Below are 27,055 nucleotides of genomic sequence, written 5' to 3'. Positions count from 1 at the left end.
AAGAGCATGTTGGGTCGTTCACAAAGCTGAAGAGTGGAGATCACAATTGAAGAAGAGAAGGGGTGGATGTGAGGGGCATGCAGGAGATTAGTAATTGTATGTCGGATACGGGTTCCTACTTGATTAATGATACCCTTCCTTCAGCACTTTATTGAAGGAGGAAGCCTTTGGTATAGCGAAGGTCATTCCAAACAAATGGGTGTATATACAAAGTTAGAACAATTGTGAGTGCTTTGGGCGATTTCTTCACTTGAGGTCAGGCCAGAGCAGCGCTCTGTTCATAGGTTGCTACCTTCAATTAAGAATTTATTTGCTAGGTTGTCCGGTTTATTTCAGTACAAATTCAATAGCGCAAAGCATGTATGAACGCCTTTGAGATGCTGAATGTGATAGCAGAGAGCGCACTAAGGCAATTCCATCAAGAAAGTAGATTAATAATGCCAGATATCTGTTGTGTTTGTTGCTACAAAGATATTCAGAAACATAAGAAGCAAGGGTAACTGGTGGCAGTGATTCTGATTCAATTATAAGCTATCAATATTGTAGGAGTTTCAGTGCTTGTAGCATAGGCAGAATCCACATTGTCAGGGCTGAAATAAGTTGTGGAGGTGAAGATAATTTTGGTGCTGATTGTTCGAGGACTTTCTCCAGGAAAGGGACAGATGCTAGACTACTCATTGAGGTCAAGATTACATTTTTGAGAAGGTGTAGGAATTGGCACATTTTTGAAGAGGAAAGAAAGATGCCCAATAGGATCGAGGATTGGAAATGTCAAGGGTATGTTTAAGGGATTTACTTAGTGGGCTTTGATGATTGAGCAGGAGAGTATTATTTTGACATAGTTACGTTTTTGTGAGACGAAAGACTAGGTCATGCACTCCAAGAAACTTTAAACCCTTAGTCCATGGAATTCCACTTTAAGGGTTTATAATTAATTATTCCTCTATTATTGATTTGTGCCCTAATTTGGTCTTCACGGTCCCGGATGTAGAAACAGCGACCGCAATTCAGCACCTTAACGACGTTCCTAGTCCAATGGGGTCTTGGTGGAACTATATTTCATTGAACCTAGGCTGTGGATTCCAGTTCTCAATCAGTTTTAGTGCAATATCAAATACCAACTTTGTACCAAGTTTGTGAGAGTGCGACACAGCGATGCCCCTTTACTAAAAATATAGTCATGCAATCTCAGAAAAGTATAGGCCTATCTTGCTATTGGATGGTGCTGGCAAGATCTATAGATATGCCTTATTAGACCGTATGCAAGCCTGGCGTGAAGTAGAAGAAAGAAATCCTCTCCAGCATACCAGCAGCTTTTAGGAAGGGCCTTGGTACAAATGACCAGGCTATGTGATTACAGCTTATCTGTTTAAAATATATCCAGCATAGATGAATGCCAATCATTTATGATATTAATATATCTATAATCTGCCTTTAATTTGGTCAGTAGGGAAGAATTATGGTTTTCCCTATAGTCCCAAGGACTGGACAAATGTGAGATATCTGTGGTTAAGGGGCTTCATAGCGATATAACACCCAGAACATGGTTTTCCAATCTCCGCATGGATTCGGCAAGGATGTGTTCATGCGCCTCTATTGTTTAGCCTTTTCCTGAATGACGTGGACACGTACTGTAATGGCTGAATCTTGATACCCCTAAGATTGGCAGTAACAAAAATCTACTTCATGATTTACTGGTGATGCTGTACTACTCTCAGGGATGGAGATGTCAATGCATTGCATGATTATTTATTTGTTCAGCCACTGTACCAAGAAGCGGAAGGCCCTTAACGTAAATAAAACAACGTTTATGATTGGTAACTTGATCAGTCCTCCCAAAAAGAAGGCTCTATATTAACGACGGGCAACCGGTGGAACAAGTGCAAAAATCTGATTATGCAGAGGCGATCTTCTGCAGCTGTTCTGAGATGCAAAACTAGTAAACCAGCCGATGTGCACTGTGGTCAGAGTTTATACAACGAAGGCAGTTGCGTAAGTAACTTAGCAGAACGAATAGGCTTTATGAATCTCAAATCTATCAAGAAAGTGGAGAATGGTTTTCTCAGAGCTCTGTTCAAACTTGTCAAGGGTATTCCATTAGTACCCCTACAGCTTGAGCTTGGGATAACTATTTCGCTGACATAAACACTTTATTTAAGGGATATACGAATAAGGAAATAGAAGCATAAATCTAACCTAGATTACAGCTCTACCATTTGCAAATAAAAAGTTGTTGTTTCGGCATTTCTTAAATAACTTGCAGGAACTAGGTAGGCCAAAAGCTGCTCTGGAAGAATCCTACTACTGTCTTTCCAGACAGCCGATATAGTTGGGACAAGTACTGCTCATCAAAAATGTGAAACTTCTCCAAACGAACAATCGCAGACCACTAATACTCAGATCTCATTCTTAGGCAGAACATAGGTTCTGAACCATATTTAAACATGATCAGCCCAGAACACCTACGCACTCTATACCTTAAATTCAGAAAGGGAACATTCCCTATACGTGAATGTTGTGTATAGGTGCTACTCAGTGGTCATAATATTGGATATTGTGATTGCCCCTTTCATGGCTGTAAGAACATATGCATTTTAGAATTTTTTCGTACCAAAACTCTACACATTAACAAGTGATTGATTCCTCTCATTAAGAGATGTGGCGTTAACTGCATAGAGATGTCCTCACCTTTTGCCATAGAACCGATGTAGAATAGATAATACATGCACCACATGTATTATCTGCATCTGGGAAATTGCAGATATAAGCAAATAAAAATCATCAATAGTTATGCATGAGAACTCCAGAATCGTCACAGCTAATGTAGTCTAGGAATAAGAAACTGTTTTATACTAGTATATAACCATTTTAGTACTATTGTAAATTATTTAATTTTTTTATATAAAATTGAGCAGAATTAATTTAATATTTTTCCTTGTATGACTGCCATGATATGATATTAATAATAATTATTTAAAAACGTTTGCACTTTCTAAATGTCTATTATTGCATTGTTTAGTTTTCAACAATAAAGACCTTACTTACATTCTTATGACATTGATTGTAATGGTGATATGATAGCAATAATTCAAGTACCGCCTTTTGGCATAAGCTGTGATTTGCCAATGGGAAATTCATTAATATGTTGAAGACCGTTGTGCTATGTGTGTTCATTTTAGCCACCGCCTTTCTCTGTAGCATCTTTTTAGAAATCATTAATATAACAATAAAGTGATTTTGTTTTTCTTGTTGTTTCAATGACTTTATCCTTTTTCCGACTTGCAGGTGCTGGATATCTTAGAACTCTGTGTGGCTGTGCTACACTCCGAGGAGAACCGGTTGCTGCCCATGGCTCACCGCCTTTGGCCTGCCCTTGTCATTCGACTGGTAAACGATGACCCACTGGTTGTGCTCCGAGCTTTCAAGGTAACCGCTGCTCTTCTGTCGAAAATGGCGAGCCAAAATGTGAAGTAAAAAATTGTGGCATGTTTATGGCATTTCCTAGACCTTCAAGGGCTTAAGACCTTCTGTCAGCTCAATAGACCCAATGCTTATTGGCGGCAAGGTTACGGATTTTCTGCTGCTTCCAGGACACAACACTGACAAAGATCTCTTATTTGGCCTAGATCAAACGAATTTTGTAAAATTCTATGACTTCTTTGGTTCCTTAATAAAAGCAGGTCTTCACGGCAAGCCTACTAACATAGTTTATTAATTCTAATATTTCCAAGTGATATAAAGGGCCTCAGAACATCTGAAGTCATTGGAATAAGATGGATGGATGGAGGTTAGTGACAGAACGAGTCTTACGCTTCAGTTTTGTTAATCTGAAATTGTGTGTTTCGTGTAGCAAATTAGGAGATTACTCATGGTATCACTTTTATGTCTTGCTAAGAAACGTTAGGTTTTAAAAAAAACAAAGCTGTATGCAAAACAGTGCGGTGAAGTTCAACTAAAATAGCTATTTGTTCATTATTAGGCTTTTCACAAGGGTATGCCTTCCACTCAGTGGGGTAAACAAAAGCCCTGGCATCCCCCGCAATGCGGGGGGGGGGGGGGGGGCCCGAGCTCTGGGGGTCTGCTCTGGCAGGTCCCTGACCTGAGAGTTCCAGACTGAGTCGGGAGCATGGGGGGCCCCCCCTGCATGTATTTTGCAGGGTGGGGGGGCTCAAGTTTAGTTACTCCACTTCTTCCACTACAAATACTATAACTAGATGGGTAGTAACATTTATCATTATTTGCTGACCACAGGTGAACAGAACTATCTGATAGACCTAAGGCCCATTGTCCCAGAAGTAAAGCAGATACTCCTACCCTCATTAGGAATTTTCTTATCTCAAACATTTGTATGGCAGCCACCGTGAAGCACTATTGCATACGCTAGTGGGCCAGGCTTCTGTCCATAATCAGTTTGCTTAATATGGTTCTTCTTTTTCTTTTTATTCTTTTGGTCCTCACGCACAGGCATGATTTATTGTTTAGCTTGTTACTATGCTATGTTGCTTATGGACATTGGAGAGACTGTATACTATGACAGAGAAGAACAAGCATTTAGAAAGGTAATGGGTTTAGCCATGTCCAACCCACTCTCAAAACCTGGACATCAGCAGATTTCTCTGTCTTGGTTTTTGGAAGAGGATTGGTAAGCCAAGACAAAGGCATCATGAGCCCTTTCCGGTACCCCTACAACTGGAAAAGCACTAATCTCTAGCTCACTTGTGCAATGTCCTACCTGCCAGTTGACTCAGAGATAGATTCATTTTAGTTATTCCTAACTAGGTGGCATAGTTTTCTCCAAAGCCGCCAGCAGTAAACTAGTCTACCTCATCAGCCAAAATTGTGAAGAGTTTTACTGGGATTTTTTTGGAGCAGTTAGCATTACTAGTAAGTCAATCCTTCATTTGGATCAGTCAAGTTTCTTTAAAGATTGACATTCTCCTGACACTACCAGATTATTATGATCTGTGAGTACCCCAATTGTCGCTCTAGCCCCATTTCGAATTGACTATTAGTATTTAATTTTGCAAAGACCTTCAGAAGAGTGTTTTGGGCTTTTTATTTCTAACTTTGGGGGTCATATACACCCTGGCTGTTGGTCTGCTGGTCGGAGGACGTGGCCTCTGCCACATTAACAGATCCCCTCCTGTCTGGCTAGAATCTCTGTGCTGTGAAGGCAGCCCCTAGTATGGTTGTTCCCTTTACACCATGGAATGTTTGCCAGGTAGACATCACGTTTAAAGTGTCTACTTGCAAAACGTTTTGTTTCGAGAAAACAAACTCTCAAAGCTGGAATAAGTTTCCTCTAAGCCAAATATAAATGAACCTGAAACTCAGGTAGTTTTCTCCCTGTTCATAAGGGCCATTCTACGTTTTCCTTGCACATTTCGACCATGCCTCCTATCGACTGTAAATCAATACCTTCTATGATTGAGTGGACGAGGAATGAAATAATATTCCCAGAACAGCAAGTCACACTAATGCTTCTTCCCAGGTATGAATGTCTTCCCAGTGCTGTTTTTTTTACACATGTAAAGGAGACCACATAGCTGACTTTAGGATGTCCGCTATATAGGTTACCCAAACCTGAGATAGTTTCATAAAATAATTACTTAGCATAGTACATTTGTAAATTGTTATACAGTGTAAAGAAATTTAGCATAAATACATGATTTACCAAGGGTGTGGAATTTAATAAAATATCAACTTGTCCATGGGACAGGTTGCTTCTTAAATCTACTTATCCTGTTACAATATCCACTTGTCCATTTGGTAACATGTAGTGCAACGACAAATTATGACAGCAATCTCTTTATATTCAAGCTCTGATAATAGCCTCCGATTATGCCAGGGCTCACCATTTGAATAGTAGCAATTCCCTTATTTTGCCACCTTTCCGCAGAGCTGCATATTGGCACTGAAGGTAGCAGTAAGCAATAGTTCCGGGGTTGAAATGCCCTTTTTGAGTCTGTTCAAACCTACTAACTTGCATATTTTAAGGGTTTTCACAAGCTCTTCTCTAATCTTTTCCCATATTGAGAAAGGTTGGACATTTACTCCTTGACAAGGGCAGAAGTAAAACTTCTTCCAGAGTTGGAAAAAAAGTGGTTGTAGAGAAAGTGAACTTGTAAGCGCTCGCATGAGTAAATCTACACATGCATATTTGCTCGTTCTAAAATGTAGTTCACAATTATTGTCTAGGAGTATGATCTCCTGGCCTACTTGTGTAAATTCTTGGGAATTCATGAAAGCTGCTAAACTGCACTAATGCAAAGTCATATAGCACGGCTGCTCCTTTGTGACTTTCTTAACAAATTGGGCATCTAATTAGGTCTGGTGTTAACCAAGATCTTTTGTTTTTATTAAAAGTGTATCTCTTTCTCTATCTATCGGCTGGCTTCATTATGACAGCATTCTGCTCTTTCACAAGGAGCATATGGGCACACAAAGCTTTGTTCAATGCCATGAACTACTGTCACAATGTGTTCTTTTTGAGACCCAAAAATATTTTTGCTTTTGCCAATGTTTGTTATAGGACGTGGGCCTGGCAGCTCCCACAACAATAAAGTTTTACAAAGATTATGGCAAAACAAGACACACATTGACAAAACCAAACGTCTGACATCCAAAGTCAGTTTTATTGGGTTTGCCAATGCTTGTTTATTTCCATGTTTCCCATAATCCTAATGAAACTGGTTACACTGATTTTCCATTTTGAATATTGTGGGAAATACTAACATGTATCAACACATTTTATTAAATAATGCTTCAAAGAAATGGTACCTACAATTTCACAGCAATTTAGCAAAGCTTTTTTTCTGGTTGCATTTGTTTGTGAGCATTTTCGTTTGAAAGTAAAAAATCATCAATCTTGTTTTCGAGCTTCTACAGATATATCTGCATCTAATCAGAGAGCATTCTAGGAGCATTATGCGTAGCATTATATTGTTAAACTTTGCAACCATTTGTACACATTTTAATGCTGGAACCACTGTCAATAGTGCAGTCCGAGCTCACAGCATTTCCTTAGAGCAATCGCCCCAATAATAAAGGCCTTGCATTAATGAACCATAAATAAAATTTCGAGCACCATTAACATTTGGACACAAATATTACATTAATAGCAGACAATGCCCTTCCCTGAGCCATAATGTTACTGTAAACTGGCAGCCCAAGGGTTTGGGCTGCAGGGGGTTGGGGCCTACTTGTCCCATGGACAAAATAAACATGAAAATATGTTGTCTTTGACCCCAAACAATATGTCATGGGTGCCGGGCTATAGGAATGCCACACCCCAGTTCCGTGCAGTGCCCCTGATTTTTCCTTGTCATGTGCAATCTCCATCTCTTATCATAGTTCAAAATATACTGAGAGTGCACTGTGGGTGCAATTAATAGCAATCTTAATTTTTATTTGTGCAAATCAGGAGGGCAAATAATGCATGTCATAACTGTTTAATAGTAACAGAGTAACAGAAGGAGAAGTGCAGCTACCTTACATGCAGGTTTTCAGATGTGTGACCTGAGCATGAAACAAGAGTAACATTCTAGACCACCTATTTTTATAAACAGGTAGTATTTCTTTGAAGAATAAACTTTATTGCAAACACATCAGCCCTTTTTTTCTAGACGCATTTTAATACTAACTTGTTTCTGAAGACTTTGAATTATTATAATTATGTTAATTGTTCTTGCCATAACGTATTTCCTCATTTCAAATTTGAGTGCTGGAAACTTTACCTCATCAATATCACCGAGGAAAACGTTTTAGAGTTTTTCTTTTTAAGAATTATAATCAGCCATTCAAACACTAGTGACCAGAACTGGCCTAATCTATGCGGTCAACGTTCGGGGCTTGGATTCACTCTTGTCTCTTAACACTTCTGACTGTTTATTAGCATCGCAGATCCAAACTGCTTCATGGGAATTTCCCATTCCAAGATGATATCTGTCACCTGTGATAATGTATATTTCATCCTGAGTATGCAGTTATTGTTAATTACTGTTCTGTGGTGGGCTCACATTTGATTCTGTGGTTCGTTGCCAGTGCCATTTGGTATGCCTACCCTAGGAATGATACTCCTGATACCATTAAATGTGGAGGTGGTTTGTTGTTTTCTTCTGATAATGTCCCACTAATATTGAATACGAACCCTCTGAATTGCAAAGCTGAGATTTTTCCTCTCGCTAGCACCATTCAGCCTCCCGTTAATGGTTTTCTCAAAGAAGACAGTTACTATCTTGGCACAGTGTTGACTACTATCATTCCATGAATATATATTTCATTACTCTATTGTTTCAGAAGGTGGTGTGGGAATGACTATGCAGGTGGCGTCCATGTGGTGTTCATTTTCACTTACTTTGACCTTTGCACATGAGGGGGTCTTAACCTCTTCGGTGCCCGTGATGAGCTGGACTCGTCATGGGCCGCGGTGGCGCTGTGCCCATGACGAGTCCAGCTCGTCACAAACCCCGCCCGCTAATGTAACGGCCGGCACAGGGCGGGGAAAGGGGCGGGCACCGAAGGGGTTAAGATGAGTATGGTAAATGGCAGGGGTGTGGAATTTAATAAAATATCTTGTCTATGGGACAGATGGCTTCATAAATCTACATGTCCTGTAACTAAATCCACTTGTCTCTTTGGTGCCATGTAGTGCGTCAACAAATCATGGCAGCAATCTCATTATATAGGAGCTCTGATAATAGTCTCTCTGGTTATGCCAGAGTCCATACCATAATAAGTGTTTTGCTAGTATTCAGCAAATCCCACATTTTTCCACCTTTCCACAGATCTACATAAGGGGCTGGAGGTAGCGATGAGCAACAGTTCCCCATGGTTGGAATGCCATTTTGAGTCTGTGCAAATCTACTAACTTGCATGTTTTGTGGGTTTTCATGAGCTCATCTCTAATATTTCCCATACAGAGAAAGGTTAAAAATGTACTCCTGACAAGGGCAGAAGTAAAACTTATTTCCCGGTTGGCAAAAATGGTTGGTGGGAAAGTGAACTTGTTACCGCTCAACAGATTTTTGCATGAGCACATCTATACATGCATATTTGCTTAGGCTAAAATGCAGTTCCCAAATATTTTTTAGGAATACAATTTCCAGACCTACTTCTGTAAATTCCTGTGTATTCATGAAAGTCGTAAAGGTGCACTAATGCAAGGACATATACCATGGGTGCACTTTTGTGACTTTCTTTAAGAATTGGGCCCCAATTTAGGTCTGGAATTAACCCAGAACTTTTGTTTTTATGAAAATTCTATCTCTCTCTCTCTCTGTCTGTCTGTCTACTGGCTGGCTTCACTGTGAGTGACAGCATTCTGCTCTTTCACTATAAGCATATTGTCAAGCAAAGTAGTTTTGTCCAGTGCCAGGAACTACTGTGGCAATTTGTGTTTTTCGAGACCAAAAATACTTTTGATTTTACCAGTTTTTGTTATAGTAATGAGGGCTTAGCTGCTCCCACAACAATAAAGTTTTACAAAAGCCATGTCAAAACAATACACGCATTGACAAAATTAAAAGTCTGACCACCAATGTCATACCCATTGGCTTTGCCAATGCTTGTTTTTTCATGTTGCCTATAATTTTGTTGGAACTGGTTACACTGATTTTCCCTTATGAATATTTTTGGAAAATACTAGCATGCATCAACATATTTTACTAAATGATGCTTCAAAAAAACGCAGGCCTCGAAAAATCTGAAAATTGTTATCAGACCTGCACGTCTAGTGACTTGAATAATCTACTCAACCTACTTGTAAGGAACTTGACCCATAAACTCGTCTCAAATTGTGTGATCCTAGTCAAATATTTTATTTCACAGAGTCTCCATTTTCTTTATTATGACATACAAGAGAACCTTAAAATATGTGAGTTCAGCATGTCTGCCACAAACTTTCCCACTGACATGCAGTTTTACTGCTAAAACTACATAGATCACATGTGATGTGGACATCAGGTTTCAGAAAATATTAAATATTTGTACATCAGCAAGTAAAGTATTCCGATTTGGTTTGATCCTGTTAAAATCTTTTCTTCCATCTCATTTCAGACTTAGAAAAAAGTGCTTTCCTAGTTACTGAAATATATTTAGAAATATTTGGATATTTTTACAAGCTATTTAAATGCTGTGTGCCTGCCCAGTTGTCAAAAACAGTTCACTGTACAAAACTAACTTTGCTGTCCAAGAAAGAAACGCCAATCTCCCCTATAAAGTATGCAGCAATTTATAAGACATAAGCTGAAATTTGACCTCTGTATTTGAATGAACAGCAAATGTGACAAGATAAACAAAATTTAAAGCTATCTTTTTAAAATGTGTATTCTTAAATAAGGATGATGCAGAAATGATGTTTCATTATAGATGTTTATTCATAAGTTAAGCAGGCAGAAACAGCTCAGCCACCCAACGGCCTCTGGCTCAGTTCTCTAGTCTCCTCCGCCAAAGTTCCACTAATGAGTCAGAGCAACTTAACAGTTCTAGAACACATACATGTCAAACACAGGAAGATTTAATGGAATAACATTACACCACATCTCCCTTTGTTATGCAACAACAAAACAGAGGTGGATAAGGTAAGTAAGTAACAAAGCTATGCTACATAAACAAATTTATACAACATAGTCATCTAAGTATGAAGGGGAACGAGTCTCCGTTTTAGATCTTTTTAGAACCACAGTTTTAGTATTAACATTTTTGACAAAAGCTATTTCAGGCCACCTGGAGTAAAGATCTATCACAACAATTACATATACAATTACATATACAATTACATATGTATCAAACCCATTACCATGCACAGGTCCCAAAATGTCAAAAGCAATATCCTTCCATGGACCACTGGGGCGAGACCTCATTTCCATCGGTTGAGTTCTGGCCTTTAGACTTTTCTCAATAAGTGAACATTGAACACATTCTCTAACAAGACGCTCAACCCGTAGATCCATACCAGGCCACCAGTAAGTAGAACGCACACTCTCTCTTTAGTTTTAGAGATGCCTAAATGTGCATCATGTGCCATATCCAGCAAATCCTTTCTTAAACTAATTGGAGGGACTAACCTGTGACCTCTCCACAACATTCCTTCACAGCAGGACAGCTGGTCTTTCACACACCAAAAATCTTTTACAGATAGACCTCCCTGTTCCTTATGATGCCAACCCTCATGAATGAGTTTCATTAAGTTCTGAATAACCTCATCTTCATCACAAGCAGTACGCCAACGTTCTTGAGAAATTATTTTGTTGTCAATCTCGCAAACGAAATCATGAGAATGACTGAAAGTTGGATCAGTTTGGTCATCAGATTGAGAAATAGGAACTAATCTATAAAGTGTGCCAGCAACAAAGTTCTCTGAACTTGGAATATGCTTAACACAAAAATCACAGCCCTGCAAACCAACAATCCACTTAGAGATTCTTGGTGACATTGAGTCAATACCTTTATTGGAAAATACTTCACACAGTGGTTTGTGATCAGTTCTGATTACAAAAGAAGTACCCCAAAGAATTTTGAAAAACTTTTTAACGGCCCAATAGACCGCAAGGGCTTCTCTCTCGATGACTGAGTACCTAGACTCAGCTCCTTTAAGGCTCCTTGAAGCAAACATGATGGTGTTATCTGGACTTGTGCCACCTTGATACAAAACAGCACCAAAACTCTTCAGGCTTGCATCTGTAGAGATGTTAGAAGGTTTGAAAGGATCAAAATTACGAAGTTTAGGGGCATTGGACAATTTACACTTTATTTCAACAAACTCTTCCTCACATTCCTTATTCCACTCAATTTCAATTCAAAGAGATTTTATTCGATTGCTTTTTGAGAGAATCATAAAAGTACATATAAACAATTCATTCGTTAAAACTATAAAATATTATAAGCTATACATAATTAAGTTAAAATTTCGACATACAAACAATCATAATAGTCTCCATGATTACAAAATGATAGTTTTCCTGTGGCTAAATACTTTTTTTAAAAACATGCCTATCCTCCAGGCTCTGTGTACATTGTCCAGGAGCTGCAGCACAAGCAATGCAAGACGGTATTGTCTCAGGCCCAGCTCTTTTAAAATCGGGACAATCCAGACTCTCCTCAGGTTACTGTAAAGTCTACAGAATAACAAGACATGTATTGTCGATTGATCCGAACAGTTGTCACACGGACACAGTCCTAATGTTCGCGACCAATAATTCATACCTGGGAAGCTCACTAGCCTTGTGGAGAATATTACATCTGAAACGGGTTAGTAAGAACCTGACATAGCCACCAGGTACAAACAGTAAGTAAGACTGCATATTAAAAGAGGATAAAATCAATTGATTATACTGGACAGTAGGCTTTGAACTCTTGGTTGCCATTCTAATTGAGTCCAGATGAAGTAGTCCCTGTTTTTTAAATTCCTTTCTACTGATTGACTGCACAGAGCTCGGGTTATTGTAATATTCCAAGTGGCCGAGATCAGACATAACATTTCTAATAAACATCAGCCATGGTATCAGTAGCGCTCCTTCAAGTTTTAAACTGTCTGCTAAAACATCCTGATTTAGCTTGGTCTCAGGTTTGGACCATATTCTGTACCATAGGAGGATAGGCTCCATTTTTATCAGGTCTCAGATAAATGGCGAACCTAGCTCTGATTGACAGACATATGCAGACGTGCTACTAGGGACAGCTAAGATGTATCTCAAAAAGATGTTCTCCACCGTTTGGAGCGACTGAGTCTCCGCAAAGCCCCAAACTGCCGCTCCATACATGGCCGCAGAGACGCATTTTGCTTTGTAAATCTGTATAAGTTCCCACGGTGGTCTTATCCCTAGTTTCCTTGCAACGTTTGCGAGGGGCATCGTTGATCTAGCCATTATAAGTTTTTTTGTGGTGATGGCTCATGTTCAGGAATCATTACGATCAAACAATATTTCTAGGTATGCAAAGCTTGTAGTATGCTCTATTTTCTGGCCATCCAGGAACATGTCCCTACATATGTGACTCCCGGGCCCACATCTAATAATGTAAGTCTTAGAGATATTCACCTTAAGATACAGTTGACCCATAAACTTAGTAAAACTATTTAAAACCCGTTGTAGGCCTACTTGCGTGCAGGACATTAAAACTGAATCATCTGCATAAAGAAGTGCAGGAATGGGGCGTTCAGCTATTTGTGGGAAGTCGTGATTGTCCTTAATTAATGCTTCACATAAACCATTAATATAAAGATTAAAAAGGAAGGGGGCCAGGACACAACCTTGCCTGACCCCCTTCCTAATGGGAAATGGGGCCGTGCGTTCTCCACCTGTGCCAAAACGTACTCGCGCCTTAGCATCACAGTATAGGCGTCTGAGAAAGAGGATTATTTGTGTATCTAGCTGTTCTAGGATAGCCCACAAGTCCTCATGTCTCACAGAATCATAGGCAACGGTAAGATCGACAAATGCCAAGAACAATCTACCTTTTTTCACTTTCGTATACTTTCCAACTAAAATAGATAAATTAAGACTGCTCCACTGTCCCCAGTCCAGCCCGAAAACCATATTGTATATCGGCCAGGATGTTATTTTCCTCAGCCCATTCACTTAGACGTTCCAGTATTATGCGTCCAGCTACTTTAGTCGGAGCATCCAATAAAGAAATAGGTCTATAGCACTTTGGATCCTGACGGTCCCCCTTTTACAAAATTGGAACGATGGTAGATTCCACCCATGTAGTTGGAAAGGTGGCGAGGCAGCTAGCATTTAAAACCTGGGTGATAATTGGTCCCTATAGTTTAGTGTTGAATTTAAAGAGATCTATGGGGACCCCATCCGGGACCGGAGCCTTCCCCCCCTGAGCTTGTATCAAGCGCACGGGTTACCTCCTCCAGTGTAAACCTAAGCTCAGAATACATGGTCTCAGGATTAATAACAATTGCCCTATGAGTACTCTCTGAGGTGGTAACAATATTTCCATCAACATTGTACACCCTTGAGAAGTAGTCATTCCACTGGTTTTCGGCTATAGCGACCTCTACAGAGGGCCCCTCACTAGAATTCAAAAAAGGTGTTTTTCTCACCCTTCAAAAAGCCGCACTATCACCCCTTAAGGATGCTTCATGACGGATTCCCAGGCCTCATTTCTCACTGTGGCTTTTCGTTCTCTGTGGGCCACTCTATATTCCCCTCTTACCCTCCTTATTTTTTTGACATTTTTGGCTACCTTGTGTAGTTCCCTTTTCAGGTTGGAGTAGGCCCGAGTACACTTCGAATCAAACCAACCACGAGGGTCTTTTTTGATTTTCATTGAGCCAGATAGTGAATCCCTTACTGCCTCGGATATTAACTTAAAGGACGAAAGAATGCCAGCTGAAGTTACTGTCTCATCCAAACACGTGTTGATGGCTAAGCTACACTTGCCTATCACTTTTCTAGTGATAGCAACAGGGTCCACTTTCGACCAACGCAGGTATAGCCATTTATCTTGTTAATAGTGATGTCTGACAAAATCTGGTCTGTTACATCTTGCTTGTGTAATTTATTAGATGGTGTTAAAACTGAGAGACACAAAGGGTAATGGTCGCTCAGAGAATTATCATCCACATGAAATGAATTCAGTCTATGAGCATGGCTATTCGATATAAGAATGTAATCTATGGTTGTATGACAACCTCTACCGTTAAAAGTTTGGGGCATAGGTGCAGGTTTGTTGATTCATTCATTAGCAAAACCCAGATTCATGCTAAAAATCTAATTATTATACAAATCCCCCAATGGGGAATGACGGAAATGGGTATTGCCAATACCATCCTCTGGCACAACGCCACTAGTTTTCCCTCCTTCGCTTGGGCAAAGTGCACAGTTAAAGTCACCTACCATGACCAACATCATGTCACTATACTTTTTCCTATGTACAGACTGCAGATTGTTATGTAATTGCATTAAGACATCTCTCACTAAGGCCAGAGATATATTGTTGTAAAAATTTATCAATAGTATGCAATAGTTACCGTCAACATGGATTAGCATTAGTTGATAATAAGGTTAAGAAGCTCTACCTTTTTCATTTCCAGCCTATTTGATATGTACATGCCAAGGCCCCCTTTTGCTCTACCGCTAAGCCCTTCGATAGCTGGAGTATGGAATGTCTTAAAACCATTAATATGAATTGGCTCCTTAGCCCACGTTTCTTGCAAGCATAGAATATTAAATGTCGTTATGAATTCCCCGAAAAGGGGATTCGACTGTTTAGACAACAGACCAGCAATATTCCAGGATGCTATTTCGCAACATACTTTCTCTACAATAACATGTTGGGATGGTGTATCTAATAAACTCACTAATTCACAATTTCTACTGATTGAAAGCTGTTCTGTCATGACAGTACTTCTAAGTTCATAAGTAGCCTTAGTACTAGAGTACATAGGGGCCGTGTCACGAGCCTCCATAGTATAAAGGGTTTGTTGGACTTGGGCTGCAAAATTGTTGTCTTTGTAAATCATGACACTACAACAGTTATTTTCTAGAGAGAGGCTTGGGGGGGAGTAAGTCGGTCTTGTTCATCTAACGTACTGAGGATGCCAAAGCGATTACTAACTGGGATAGAGTATCTAGGGCAATGATTCCCTAGGGGTAGTTCCCTAACAGGGCTAATTCTTGGTAATCCGCTCGGAAATCTGCGCGGCTGATAAAAGTACCCTAAAGTCAATAGACCTATGTTATGGGGGGAGATGAACTAAGTCCCTGCAACGTCGAGAATAGACTGTACTAATCTGGGTGACCTGAAAGTTAAGACCACGCAGTCTCCTCCCAGGGACTTGAAAGACTTACCAACCCAAGGTATTTGCCGTACCATTTTGAATTCTGAAAAGAGAGCATCGGTCAGCCCAGTTCTACCAGATAATAAATGCAGCGATTTATTCCTTAGAATAGACCAGTGCTCACCGTCATTATGGGAGAGAGGCGGGACATTAGCCAAAACCATCGGATATGGTGTGGCTTCGGGTGGGAGATCTAAGTTCGAGTTTAAAAATAACTTGATTACTCTGATTATAGCCCGAGGTATGCTTAGATGCAGATACTCCCGCCCCATGTATCAATGCAGTTCCTTCTGATGTTGTAGGCACCGTGGTGGGAGGTTTAGGGCCCTGATTACTTCCAAGATTTGATCCCCAAGAATATAGCCGTAGCCTTGGTTGATTAAGTAAAGGGGGTGCGGGAGGCAAAGATCTTTGAGTGAGGGGCTGATTCTGGGACTGATCTCTAAGCGTGTCAGTATTCGAGTTGGGACATAAAGTCAGCTGCTGGTCTCCAGGCACGCCCATCGTATAATTATTTGCCACTACAGTATTTCCTAAAAGTCCCCTAGTTATTCTAGCATCCCCCCATTGGCTATCTTTTTAACATCATCAATGATATTCATGACTGGCCCCTCCAATTTCGTAAGCCTATCCTCTATTGAAGTCAGTTTTTGGGCCAGTGGGTCTAGTAAAACAGATATCATCACCTCCATCCTTTTCAATAATTCATCCTCCTGTGATCGGGGTGATGGACTGTTTGCTACCATTGAGTGCGATTGGATAGTAGATCCCTGACTGATATCTCTAACATTATTTCTTTTTTCCCGTCTGGTAATCCTTGGGCAATCTGCTTTGAGGTTTGGTCTCTGTGTGCCCCTCCCCTTCCTAATGGGTGGCTCTTGAGTGGTATTGCGGTTTAAAACAATTTCCTGCCCATTATCTGTTACAGGAGGGCTGTTGCGTATGCTTTATGATTCTGGGGAAGAAGTGGATTCTATTACAGTATTTGACGCAGTTTTAATCGGAGGGAGAGTTGCATTGTTGGGCTGCAGAGAAAGGGAAGCAGGGGCATCCTGAGTTGTCTTAGATTGGGACGGCAGTGGCACTAATGACAACCTACGCTCTGTTAATTCTATCTCATGAACCAATGCTGATTCAGCTCTCAGTATGAATGCATCTAAAGTCCCCACCACCCCCTGCCCTGTGATGTATTTACGTTTACTCATTATCAAAACGCTACGCAGGAAATATACCAAACATAAAGTCTGCACAGGAAAGTCTTTAAGAGGGTCTACAAATACCTCAAGTCCCAGTTCTTAGAGAGGTAGCCCAGCCTCTGTCAGTCTGACGGGCTTGGACGGGCCCGCCCTTGGCCCCGGCGCGCCCGTCCCGTGACCGCATTTGAAGCGCCGACTGGTGACGCTGGTGGCAGTGCGCCACGAGTGGAATGCTGGGTAATGCGGTCCCCTCTGACCGTTTGAGTGGTGGAGCAGTCAGGAGCAAAAGATCAGTGCCGCAGCCCCCAGGACCGGAGAAAGGAGCAGGTAAGACTGGTGCAGTTCAGCAAAGGCAAGGCGGGACCCGCGCTGCAGGAGCCCACGGCCGCCTTTGAAGCGCCTCCTGGCGCCGACTGGTGACGCTGGTGGCCGTGCGCCACGAGTGGAATGCTGAGTAATGCGGTCCCCTCTGACCGTTTGAGTGGTGGAGCAGTCAGGAGAAAAAGATCAGCGCAGCAGCCCCCAGGACTGGAGAAAGGAGCAGGTAAGACTGGTGCAGTTCAGCAAAGGCAAGGCGGGACCAGCGCTGCGGGACCCCCCGGCCGCCTTTGAAGCGCCAACTGGTGACGCTGGTGGCCGTGCGCCACGAGTGGAATGCTAGGTAATGCGGTCCCCTCTGACCGTTTGAGTGGTGGAGCAGTCAGGAGCAAAAGATCAGTGCCGCAGTCCCCAGGACCGTAGAAAGGAGCAGGTAAGACTGGTGCAGTTCAGCAAAGGCAAGGCGGGACTCAAACTATACCCACTTTGTTAGTAAATTTCTCATGTTGAAAGTAAATTCCGCAACAAAAAAATTTACAAATTTGTTATCATATTCTGCAATCCCTAGGAAGCGCATGAGTTCTTCTTTGGATGAGGGTGCAGTTAAATCTTTGATGGTGTTAACTAACTCAGCCTTGGGAACTACACTATAAGCCGTTATAGAATGGCCCAAATAGTCTATCTTGTCAAGACCAAACTTGCACTTTTCACGTTTTAGGGTAAGATTGTGTGCAGAAAGTCTGTCCAACACCTGCCGGACCCTACTGCCATGTTCAGATTTATCACAACCATAGACTAAAATGTCATCCTGGTAAACACGTACTCCAGGGAGATTAATCAAAACCTTCTCCATAACCCGTTGGAAGACTGAAGCAGCGGACACAAGGCCAAAAGGTAATCTGACAAATCTAAAAGTCCCAAAGGGTGTAACGAAAGCAGTTAAATCTCTAGAGGACTGATCTAGCAAAATTTGATGATAAGCAGACGTCAAATCGATGATACTGAACATCTTCTCGCACCATGCTCATAAGGTCTGAGATGTTGGGAAGTGGGTATTTATCCACCAGCACACATTTGTTAAGCTGCCTGAGATCAACACATAATCTCAAAGAGCCATCCGCTTTCCTGGCTGCTACAACTGGAGCCAACCAGGACGTACCTTCTACCTCTTCAATAATACCCTGTGATTTAAGCTTCTCTAACTCACCAAGCATTTCCTCCTTTACAGTAAAGGGAACATTGCGTACTTTGCTTGAAACAGGAATGGACCCTGGAGCCAATTTTATCTTATGACAGTAACCCTTCAAACAACCAAGTTTGTCGCCAAAAACATGAGGGTATTCCTTCGTAAGATCAGCTTGTAATGGAGAGATATGGTTTACTAACTTAACAGCTTCTCTGTCTTTTAGAATTATGGGAGGTGTGTTGTTAGGATCTAACAGAACACCCAGATCCTTCTGATGCCACCAACTTATGATACTGTCCCCTTTCTTGGATACATAGCTTTTACCTGAGGTGAAGCGACCTTCATATTCTATTAGATCAATGAAATAACCACGCAATTCAATAGGGTCCCCGCCATATGCAGTAGGACGAATATCCGCTTTAAGTAGGTTGACTTTGGATCTTAATTTATCATAATAAAATTTACCTGAAACAATAGTGATTTTTGCACCAGAATCAAATAAGACCTTCGTCTTTTGACCTTCCACAAGAATATAATCCAACCGTCCATCACTCCCTACCTGAAAAATAATTTGACTGCACTCAAAATCATGCAGATCAGCAGATACTTCGTGTCCTATTTCATTGACTCTTTGCCTAGAGGACTTGCTCCTGCAGGCAATAGCAAAGTGTCCTTTCTTCTTACAATAAGTACATATGGCATTAAAAGCAGGACAGGATTTATCATTAGCCCAGTGACCAGCATTGTTGCATCTGTAACATTTTCTATCTTTATTGAACTGAATTTGAGACCTACTCACTTGTTTGTCCTTACCTTGGGCTTTGATTTGAAAGTCCTTTGACTTAGTATTGAAATTCGGGGTTGTGTTGACAACTGTAACATCTTTACTGAGATCTTTCTTGATCTCTTTAACACACTCAAGGGAGTGTTCAATCCTTTTAGCTACCACCAAAACTTCATCAAGAGAAGGCTCATCCTTAAGCCATAATTAATCACGCACCTTTTCCGATACACAACCCAGCATAAATTGGTCTCTTATTCTTTCATCTATGAATGTACCAAATTTGCAAGTGGAAGCTAGACACCTTAAATCTGTAACATAATTCTCAATGCTCTCCCCTTCTTTTTGCATCCTCCTCCCAAAATAACGTTCTGAAATTGTACTAACTTTCGGTAAATAATGAGCATCAAGTTTGAATATGCACATTTCAAATTCATTTAAATTTGCTGAAGCACTATCCGGAACATCAAGAAGATGATCGAAAACATCTTGACCTTCCGACCCAAGACAGTGCATAAGCAAAGCTGTTTTCCTTTCAGTACTGAGGGAAGTACCACAAACACTAGCGTAGCGCTCAAAAACGTTCTTCTATTTTGAATTTTTCATGGGTGGGTCACCTGGTGACTGTAGGAAACAAGCATTGGCATAGCCAATAGGTCTCGCTTTTGGGACCTTATAAGTATTTAGTTATGCAGCACAATATTCTTGGTGCTACAACATCAACTGTTGCATGGCTAAACACTTAAGGTCCCAAAGCGAGACCTATTGGCTATGCCAATGCTTGTGGTGGGGGGGAAGAAACTTAACTCGTCAATATAGCACCCAGCACTGCTTTTGATGCAACTTTGCAGTGACTCGTTTGTCAGTTTTTTAACTGGCAGACAACAGCACCAGTAACATTACACAAGGACGTGTTCATGTGTTGAAGGTCTCGTTTTTGGGACCTTTTAAGTGTTTAGCCATGCAACACTTGATGTTGTTTAATCAAGGATATTGTGCTGGATAACTAAACACTTATAATGTCCTAAAGGCAAGACCTATTGGCTATGCATTGGCGGGGCCCAAAGTAAATGCTAGGTGCTCAAGAAACAGTGATAAGAGTCTCAGGAGATGGTATGTAGGGGAAAATACATCTTGTTTTTTTGGGACTAATGCTCCCAACCACCCTGGGGTGGGATGCTTCATCGTGGGCCCTTACCCACATTGGTAGAAATGGTCTGTTAATGTGGGCTATAACCCGGAGAGACAGGGGGGCTTCTGAGGTGGAAATATCAGCCACCATGTAACTGTGGGGCCTGAATATTCTGGTGTGGGAATAAATCTAATGTGAGATGCAGAGGGGAAAACTGTTAAAACTACCTACTGGTAGACTAACATTTTATTGGGATTTTCAGTAGGTAGAGTTAAAACGAATGGGAATTACTCTATCCTCATGGTGAGATTATCATATTTCTGCTCATTCGAATGCTCTAAATAGGTGCCCTCGGTTCCTTCAAGATCGATCATCTCTGAATATACCACTCAATTTAGAGGAATAAATAGTTAATTAAAAAAGGCGCCGAAACAAAGTGTAAATATCCATCAGTGCAACATGATGTTCCACTGATGGACACACAATAATAATTAACTCAATGTTCATTATTGTTTGAGACAGCTTCAAATAAATGCCACTGCACTTGCGCATAGCGTTTCCCCAAGCATGCAACATGCAAAAGATAGCCCACTGAAAAACAGAAATACTAAGAGTACCTAGATGGTAATAACTCTGAAACATAAGTTATAGCACTGCCTCCACTCGCGTTAGAGGAGAGGGGACCAATGCTGAAAATATATTTAACTGTACACATCAGTGTTCATATGTTGAAACATAACCCAAAAGGACCCAGAAGGCTTAGTAGTAACTATAAGGCAATGGTATTGCCCAATAAAATAAATTCTGATATCATGGGTGGTCTTGTTGAGTGTTTTAACAAACATCCAACCACCTATGCCATTGTAACAGAATCACAAACTTATGGCAGGACGATAATAGTTGTAATGTCAGGGTGAAATATGGCAGGTGTAGTCATTTGCGTGTTATTCGTCCATGCTGGAATGCACAAAGGGAGGAAAAGTCAACCAGAATATGACAGACACTGAGCAGTCAGGTAATTTATACATAACATGATATGTGAGGCACCTAAAGCAATACAATTTGGTTCTGGCTGGTGGCGCCTCGGCCATAAATGAAAGATAAAGGGAGAGACTGCGGCATGGAGCGCGAGGCAGAGGCGGGCTTGTAGAGGGGAGAGAGCCCGCGAGAGGGAGCAGACAGTCAAAGAGAGAGAGAAGCTGACACAGGCAGTCAAAGAGAGGGAGAGAGGCAGTCACAGAGAGAGGCAAGCCAGGCAGTGGTTAGTGAGATAGAAGCATAAAGAGAGAGAGAGAGGAGCGAGGCCAAGTAGAAAAGACAGGCAGACAGAAAGTCAACGGAAGAGAAAGAGAGACAGGCAGTCAAAGAAAGAAAGCGAGAGACATTCAGCAGAAGAAACAAGCATTAACAAGCATCGGCCGTAAAAGCGAAAGTGATCGCGATCGTGATGACGCGCTAAAGCAGGCTAGGGATGCACGCACAGCAGCGGGGGGAGGGGCGGAGATGGTGCTGAAGGCTGGCGCAGGAAAGGCAGATGGCTGGGCGAGAAGGGAGGGGGGAATGCGGGAAGCAGCTGTGCGCGTGCACGCCATCGTGCACTCAAGTTTGTAGCCAGCACAAAAATGTGGGTAGCACTTTCAAAACCCACCTACTAAATGTCTCGCCCGACCAGTGCATGCGCTTGGTCAGGCGAGACCTAAAAAGGGGCCGCACTGACATTTTTGCATGGCTTAAATCAAGATAGTTTAGGAAAGAGAAAAAAAAATTATGCAGTAAATAACGAAGCTGTGTTTGTCAGCGAGCAGAGTATGTTCTTTTCACTGTCCGAGGCAAACTGTTCTTAAGCGAAGAAATTGTATGTGTAAAGCAGTTTGATAATGAAGCTGTGCGTGTCAGCGAGTAGAGAATGTTCTTTCCACTGCTCAAAACACGTCACCTTAGATAAAGGAATTGTATGCGTTAAACCACTTTAATAAATAGCCAAACTGAGCAATAAATAACAAAGCTGAGCGTGTCAGCAAGAAAAATTTATAGCTGTGCGTGCCAGCGATAAATATGTAATGTCCACTGTCCCAGACACGCTCTGATGAGAGAAAATTGTTCAAGAAATAACCAAGCTGTGCATGTCAGCGTGCCGAAATTGTAGATTAGATGAAATTGACATGTCTTTTAAATGAAGGTGCTGTGCGCATCAGCGCGGTAAAGGAGATAACACAAAAATAAAAATAAGTTGAACAGGTTGTAAGCACCAGATTCCTCATACGTGAAGATTATAGTTATGAGAGAGACTTTAAGCTGTGCGTGTTAGCAAGGGGAGTATGTTTTCCCACTGCTTGAGACACGCTGCCGTGGACAAGCCAAATAGTATGTGTAACCTTAAGCTGTGCATGTCAGCAATTAAGATTCAAGAAATTTGTTTTCCTTTTTGACACGCTATATGAAATATGCAGTGAAGCATTCAAACAATATAGCGCGGCTTAGAGTATATGAGGTTGCTACGTAATAAAGCACAATGAGTTACGTTGAGCGTGGGTGTTGCGTTCCAAACGTTCACAATGAACATGGAGGACGTAAACGCTGTGTTTCAACGAGATGTGTGTCTTCTGAAAGAGTTGTGCGTCGATGGTCAAGACGTCACAAGGAATGAGAAAGAATGCAGAATGGGCGCGTGAGTTCCTCAGGAGAAGCGCAAGGTGATTTTTAACAAAAATAATGGGGAGGCCTCGTGGGGAACGATAATATAGTTAATAGTTTAAGGGTAGAAACAAACAATAAATAGCTAATCCAGCGGTGCTTATGAATAAACGTAGCAACGTTTGTTAAATAGAAAATCTAGCGATGCTTGAGCAAGAGGAGCGCTCTAAAACGGGAAAGTCTTATGCGCTTTTAAATTGGGAAAGTCTTACTTGAAGGTAGTTGCTCAGCAGAAAAGCCACACCAGACCATTTCCTATCGCTGTAAAGCTCCTTGATGAAGGATTCATAGAAAGATGAGGCAGGCTTGTAGAAGTCCTTCGAAGGATTCTTGATAAAACTTGGATTTTGACCATTTAAGCTGGAGTTAAGCTGTTCTTTTTCCCAGTCGTCGCCAGTGTTAAAATGTGTATTCTTAAATGAAGATGATGCAGGAATGATTTTTCATTATAGAAGTTAATTCATAAGTTAAGCAGGCAGAAACAGCTCAGCCACTCAACCGCCTCTGGCTCAGTTCTCTAGTCTCCTCCACCAAAGTTCCACTAATGAGTCAGAGCAACTTAACAGTTCTAGAACACATACATGTCAAACACAGGAAGATTTAATGGAATAACATTACAACATATATTTATTGCTCATTCACTTTATAAATGAAGAGAACACCTGTTCTTTCCCAGCTGAAAATAGGTTGTCCTGATAAAATGTCACTCGCCATAACAAGTGGGCAAGTAGATTTCTCGAGCCCTGAAATGGTACCTAAAATTTCACAGTAGTTTAGCAAACGTTTTTTTCCTAGTTATATTTTTGTTTTATGAACATTTTATTTTGGTATATTGGTTTCAAGCTTTTGCATATATTTGCATCTAATCAGAGAGCATCCTGGAAGCATTATACGTAGCCTCATATTGTTAAACTTTGAAAACGTGTGTTTACATTTTTATACTGGAACCACTATCACTAGTGCAGTCTGAACTTACAGCCTTGCCTTAGAGCGCTCACCGTAATAATAAAGGCTTTCTATTATGAACCATAAATACAAGTTCAAAGAGCATCAACATATGTACACAAACATTACCTTAACTGTAGATAATGCCCTTCCCTGTGGTAGTGTAATCTGGCAGCCAAAGGGTTTTTTGCTGCCGGGTGTTCGGCCTGTTTTTCCCAAGGACAAAATAAACATGAAAACTTGTTGTCTTTGACCCCAAACAATATATCCCAGACATCGGGCTATAGGAATTCCACACCCCTCTTTACAGGAGTTTGATACTCTTGTGTTAGTGGCCGAAACACATTATTGAGAGATTACGGGACAATATGGTGCACATTCCAAGAGCTATTTAGCATTGGCTGAACAGAAACGACTTTAGATCATTCCTGGAATAGAGGAGTGACGAAGATGTTCTTCGATGCATAGACACTATCTAAGAGTTTGATCGCTTAGCATTAATGATTTGCTCTGGATTTTTCTCTAGATTTTCAGTCAGGCAGTGTCAAGGTTGTTGGTAACACTTTGACCACTTAAGGGCAGAAGGATACTATCAGTGCATTAAGATTGCTGCATTTAAGACCTTTAAAATGTTAAAACAGATTCCAAATGTCTTGCAGGCTGGCAGTGGTGGGCCAGAATAGGTCTGTAAGAATGGAGTGTTGTAGTTGAATTTCTCTCCTCACTGATTAACAAGACACTGTTCAGAGTGGTGGATCAGTACAGGAAAGACCAAAAGCGCTTGCAGGAGAACCACTGTTGGGTGGAAGAGGGGGCATATTTTATTTGTTCTTCTGTAGAGGAGATGAATCTGATTTCCTTTGGAATAATGTTGGTTCGTCTAATACTGGATAATGATGAGAGAGATGTGCAGTTTTCATCTTTGGGTAGAGTTAGGTGTTGCTGTTATATTATGTATTGAAAGATTGCAGTGCCCTTTAATTTTCCTTGTATAGCTCACATTAAATGGATGCATTGGTATAGTCCTACTGATAACTCTGAGTAAAGGGGATTGCCTCTGCATCTGGGTTGAGCCCCTGTTCTGAGTGTAGTTTAAGGGGAAGGGGAAGGGGAAGTCTGATGTAGTCGTAATTGGCATCAGTTTAAATGCTCATTTTTCGGCTGGGCATTGGATTTCATAGAAGTTGGCAGAGTTTGTGCTGAAAGAAAGCAGTATACAATGTTAAGTTTTAACACAATGTGCTTCTTATATAAGTTGTCATTGTGTTTCTTTTTCCCTATCTCCAAGGTTTTGTGCATCTTGGGCGAGACATGTGGAGATTTCCTGAGGCGCCGATTCTCCAAGGACGTCCTGCCCAAACTGATTGCTTCCCTTGCTGCTCAGGCCCCAGTCAGTGCCCGGGCTGGACCAATCTACAGCCACACACTGGCCTTTAAACTGCAGCTGGCTGTCCTACAAGGTCTGGGCTCTCTCTGCGAGAAGCTTGATATGGGTGAGTAACGATGTAGTAGAAACGTTTCACGCCTGCGCTTTTTGAGACACTCGGATAGTTCCAATGCCTTTCCCTCATTCCACATTAGTGATAATGCTGTCTACTGTTGAATACTAGAAAGAGCCCTTACTAGCTGTTTCAAATGACTGCCAGTGGACAGCGCCATTGTGTTCCTACCCACAGATCTGTATCTGCAGTCTGTACACTTACGCCGTACATTACTCTTTGTTACATTCATATCTTTAGTCTGAGGACCGGCACTTCCCAGTGCTTACATTTTTTATTGCTGCCCTACCCGAGACCAAGTCCTTAGATCTTTTTCTATTTCACTTATTTTTTTCTTTGTTTGCTCATATTGGTTTGCTCCACATTTTATTGGGGTGCACCAAAGAAATATTGCAACTAGTCCGAGCTGTCCACTTTACACTAAAATAAAGTGTCATTATTTGGTGATGTTATGGAAGGTGTTTTGAGAAGTTTGATGCTTAAGAGGGGGCACCCAACTCAAGTGCCCTTCAGAGGATATAGTAGCTTATGTTCTGCATAGTCATGTGAACAAGAGGCAAACACCAACTACATTGCATCGTGTGACATTACATCAACACCGTTTTACAGTACTGCTGTGCTGATGAACCAAACCTCCATTTCAGTTCCATCCCAATTGCCACACAAAATTCCCACATATTTTGTTTTTATTTTGCCATGCCTCTGTTCAAGTCTTGTTTGCACTCAACATGACATAAGCCTTTCACAACCTCCTTGTGAAAAGTTTTTATAGGCCCACAATAGGCAGTCCATTCTAAAGCTCTTTGTTCCCTAATACATTATGCTTATTTTATTGACCATATTACCCAGTAGTAATTGCCACTGTGTAGTTATGGTTCAGCATACCTTTCCATTAAAAGGCATTTTTTGGTTTGCCTGTACGGTGGGTGCCCATGGATGGATCTAAACTAAATTTGTCACTGACTTTACTCAGGCATCCAAATTGTCGTGCGTTTCTGTGTAAAGGAAAATAGTTAAAGGAGCCAAAATAGATTTGTATTCCATTTTAACTCTCGAAGGACATTTTGCTCACTGCTGCAGCAAAAACTGTTGAACAAAGTTGGCATGAAAGTATAACCTTACTCAAAAGTATGCTTTTGCTGATTTGATGGAAAACCATCCAGTATTTTCTGAGAAATTATAGTTACTAAAGGGTGCCAGGTAGGCTTAATATTGACAGGTAAATTCACGAATAATTCCGAATTTATTAATTTTGTCTATCACATTTGCTTTTTTCTAGACATATGCTAATGAAGGGAACTAAAAGGTGTTTTCTGCCCACTTAACAATCACTATTTTGCAGTACTTGTTTCCCCTCCATACCCTTGATTCCTCAGGTTCTGAGGAAGATTCTCCTTGACCAAGCCAAAGTAATTCTCAAAGCCCCGGATTGGACAAGAAGGAGGTTGTACACAGACCGTCCGCGCTTCTCCGCTATGTCCCCTGCAGAAGTTGCCATTCAGACCGGATCG

The 27,055-nt window shown here is 41.1% G+C and overlaps 1 protein-coding gene across 4 annotated transcripts in view; it reads left to right on the top strand.

Moving 5' to 3' along the window:
* Window positions 1–27,055, top strand: part of TTI1 (TELO2 interacting protein 1) — a 171,463-nt gene that overhangs the window by 67,645 nt on the left and 76,763 nt on the right. For all 4 annotated transcript variants that reach the window (XM_085619197.1, XM_085619199.1, XM_085619198.1 and 1 more), the window contains exons 5-6: window positions 3,286–3,426; window positions 25,334–25,538. In XM_085619197.1, the coding sequence (XP_085475323.1) occupies window positions 3,286–3,426; window positions 25,334–25,538 (346 nt within the window). The remainder of the gene's footprint in view (window positions 1–3,285; window positions 3,427–25,333; window positions 25,539–27,055) is intronic.

Source organism: Triturus cristatus, chromosome 7, assembly GCF_964204655.1.
Source record: "Triturus cristatus chromosome 7, aTriCri1.1, whole genome shotgun sequence".
Classification (NCBI taxonomy): Eukaryota; Metazoa; Chordata; class Amphibia; order Caudata; family Salamandridae; genus Triturus; species Triturus cristatus.
This window is presented reverse-complemented; position numbering and strand designations above follow the sequence as displayed.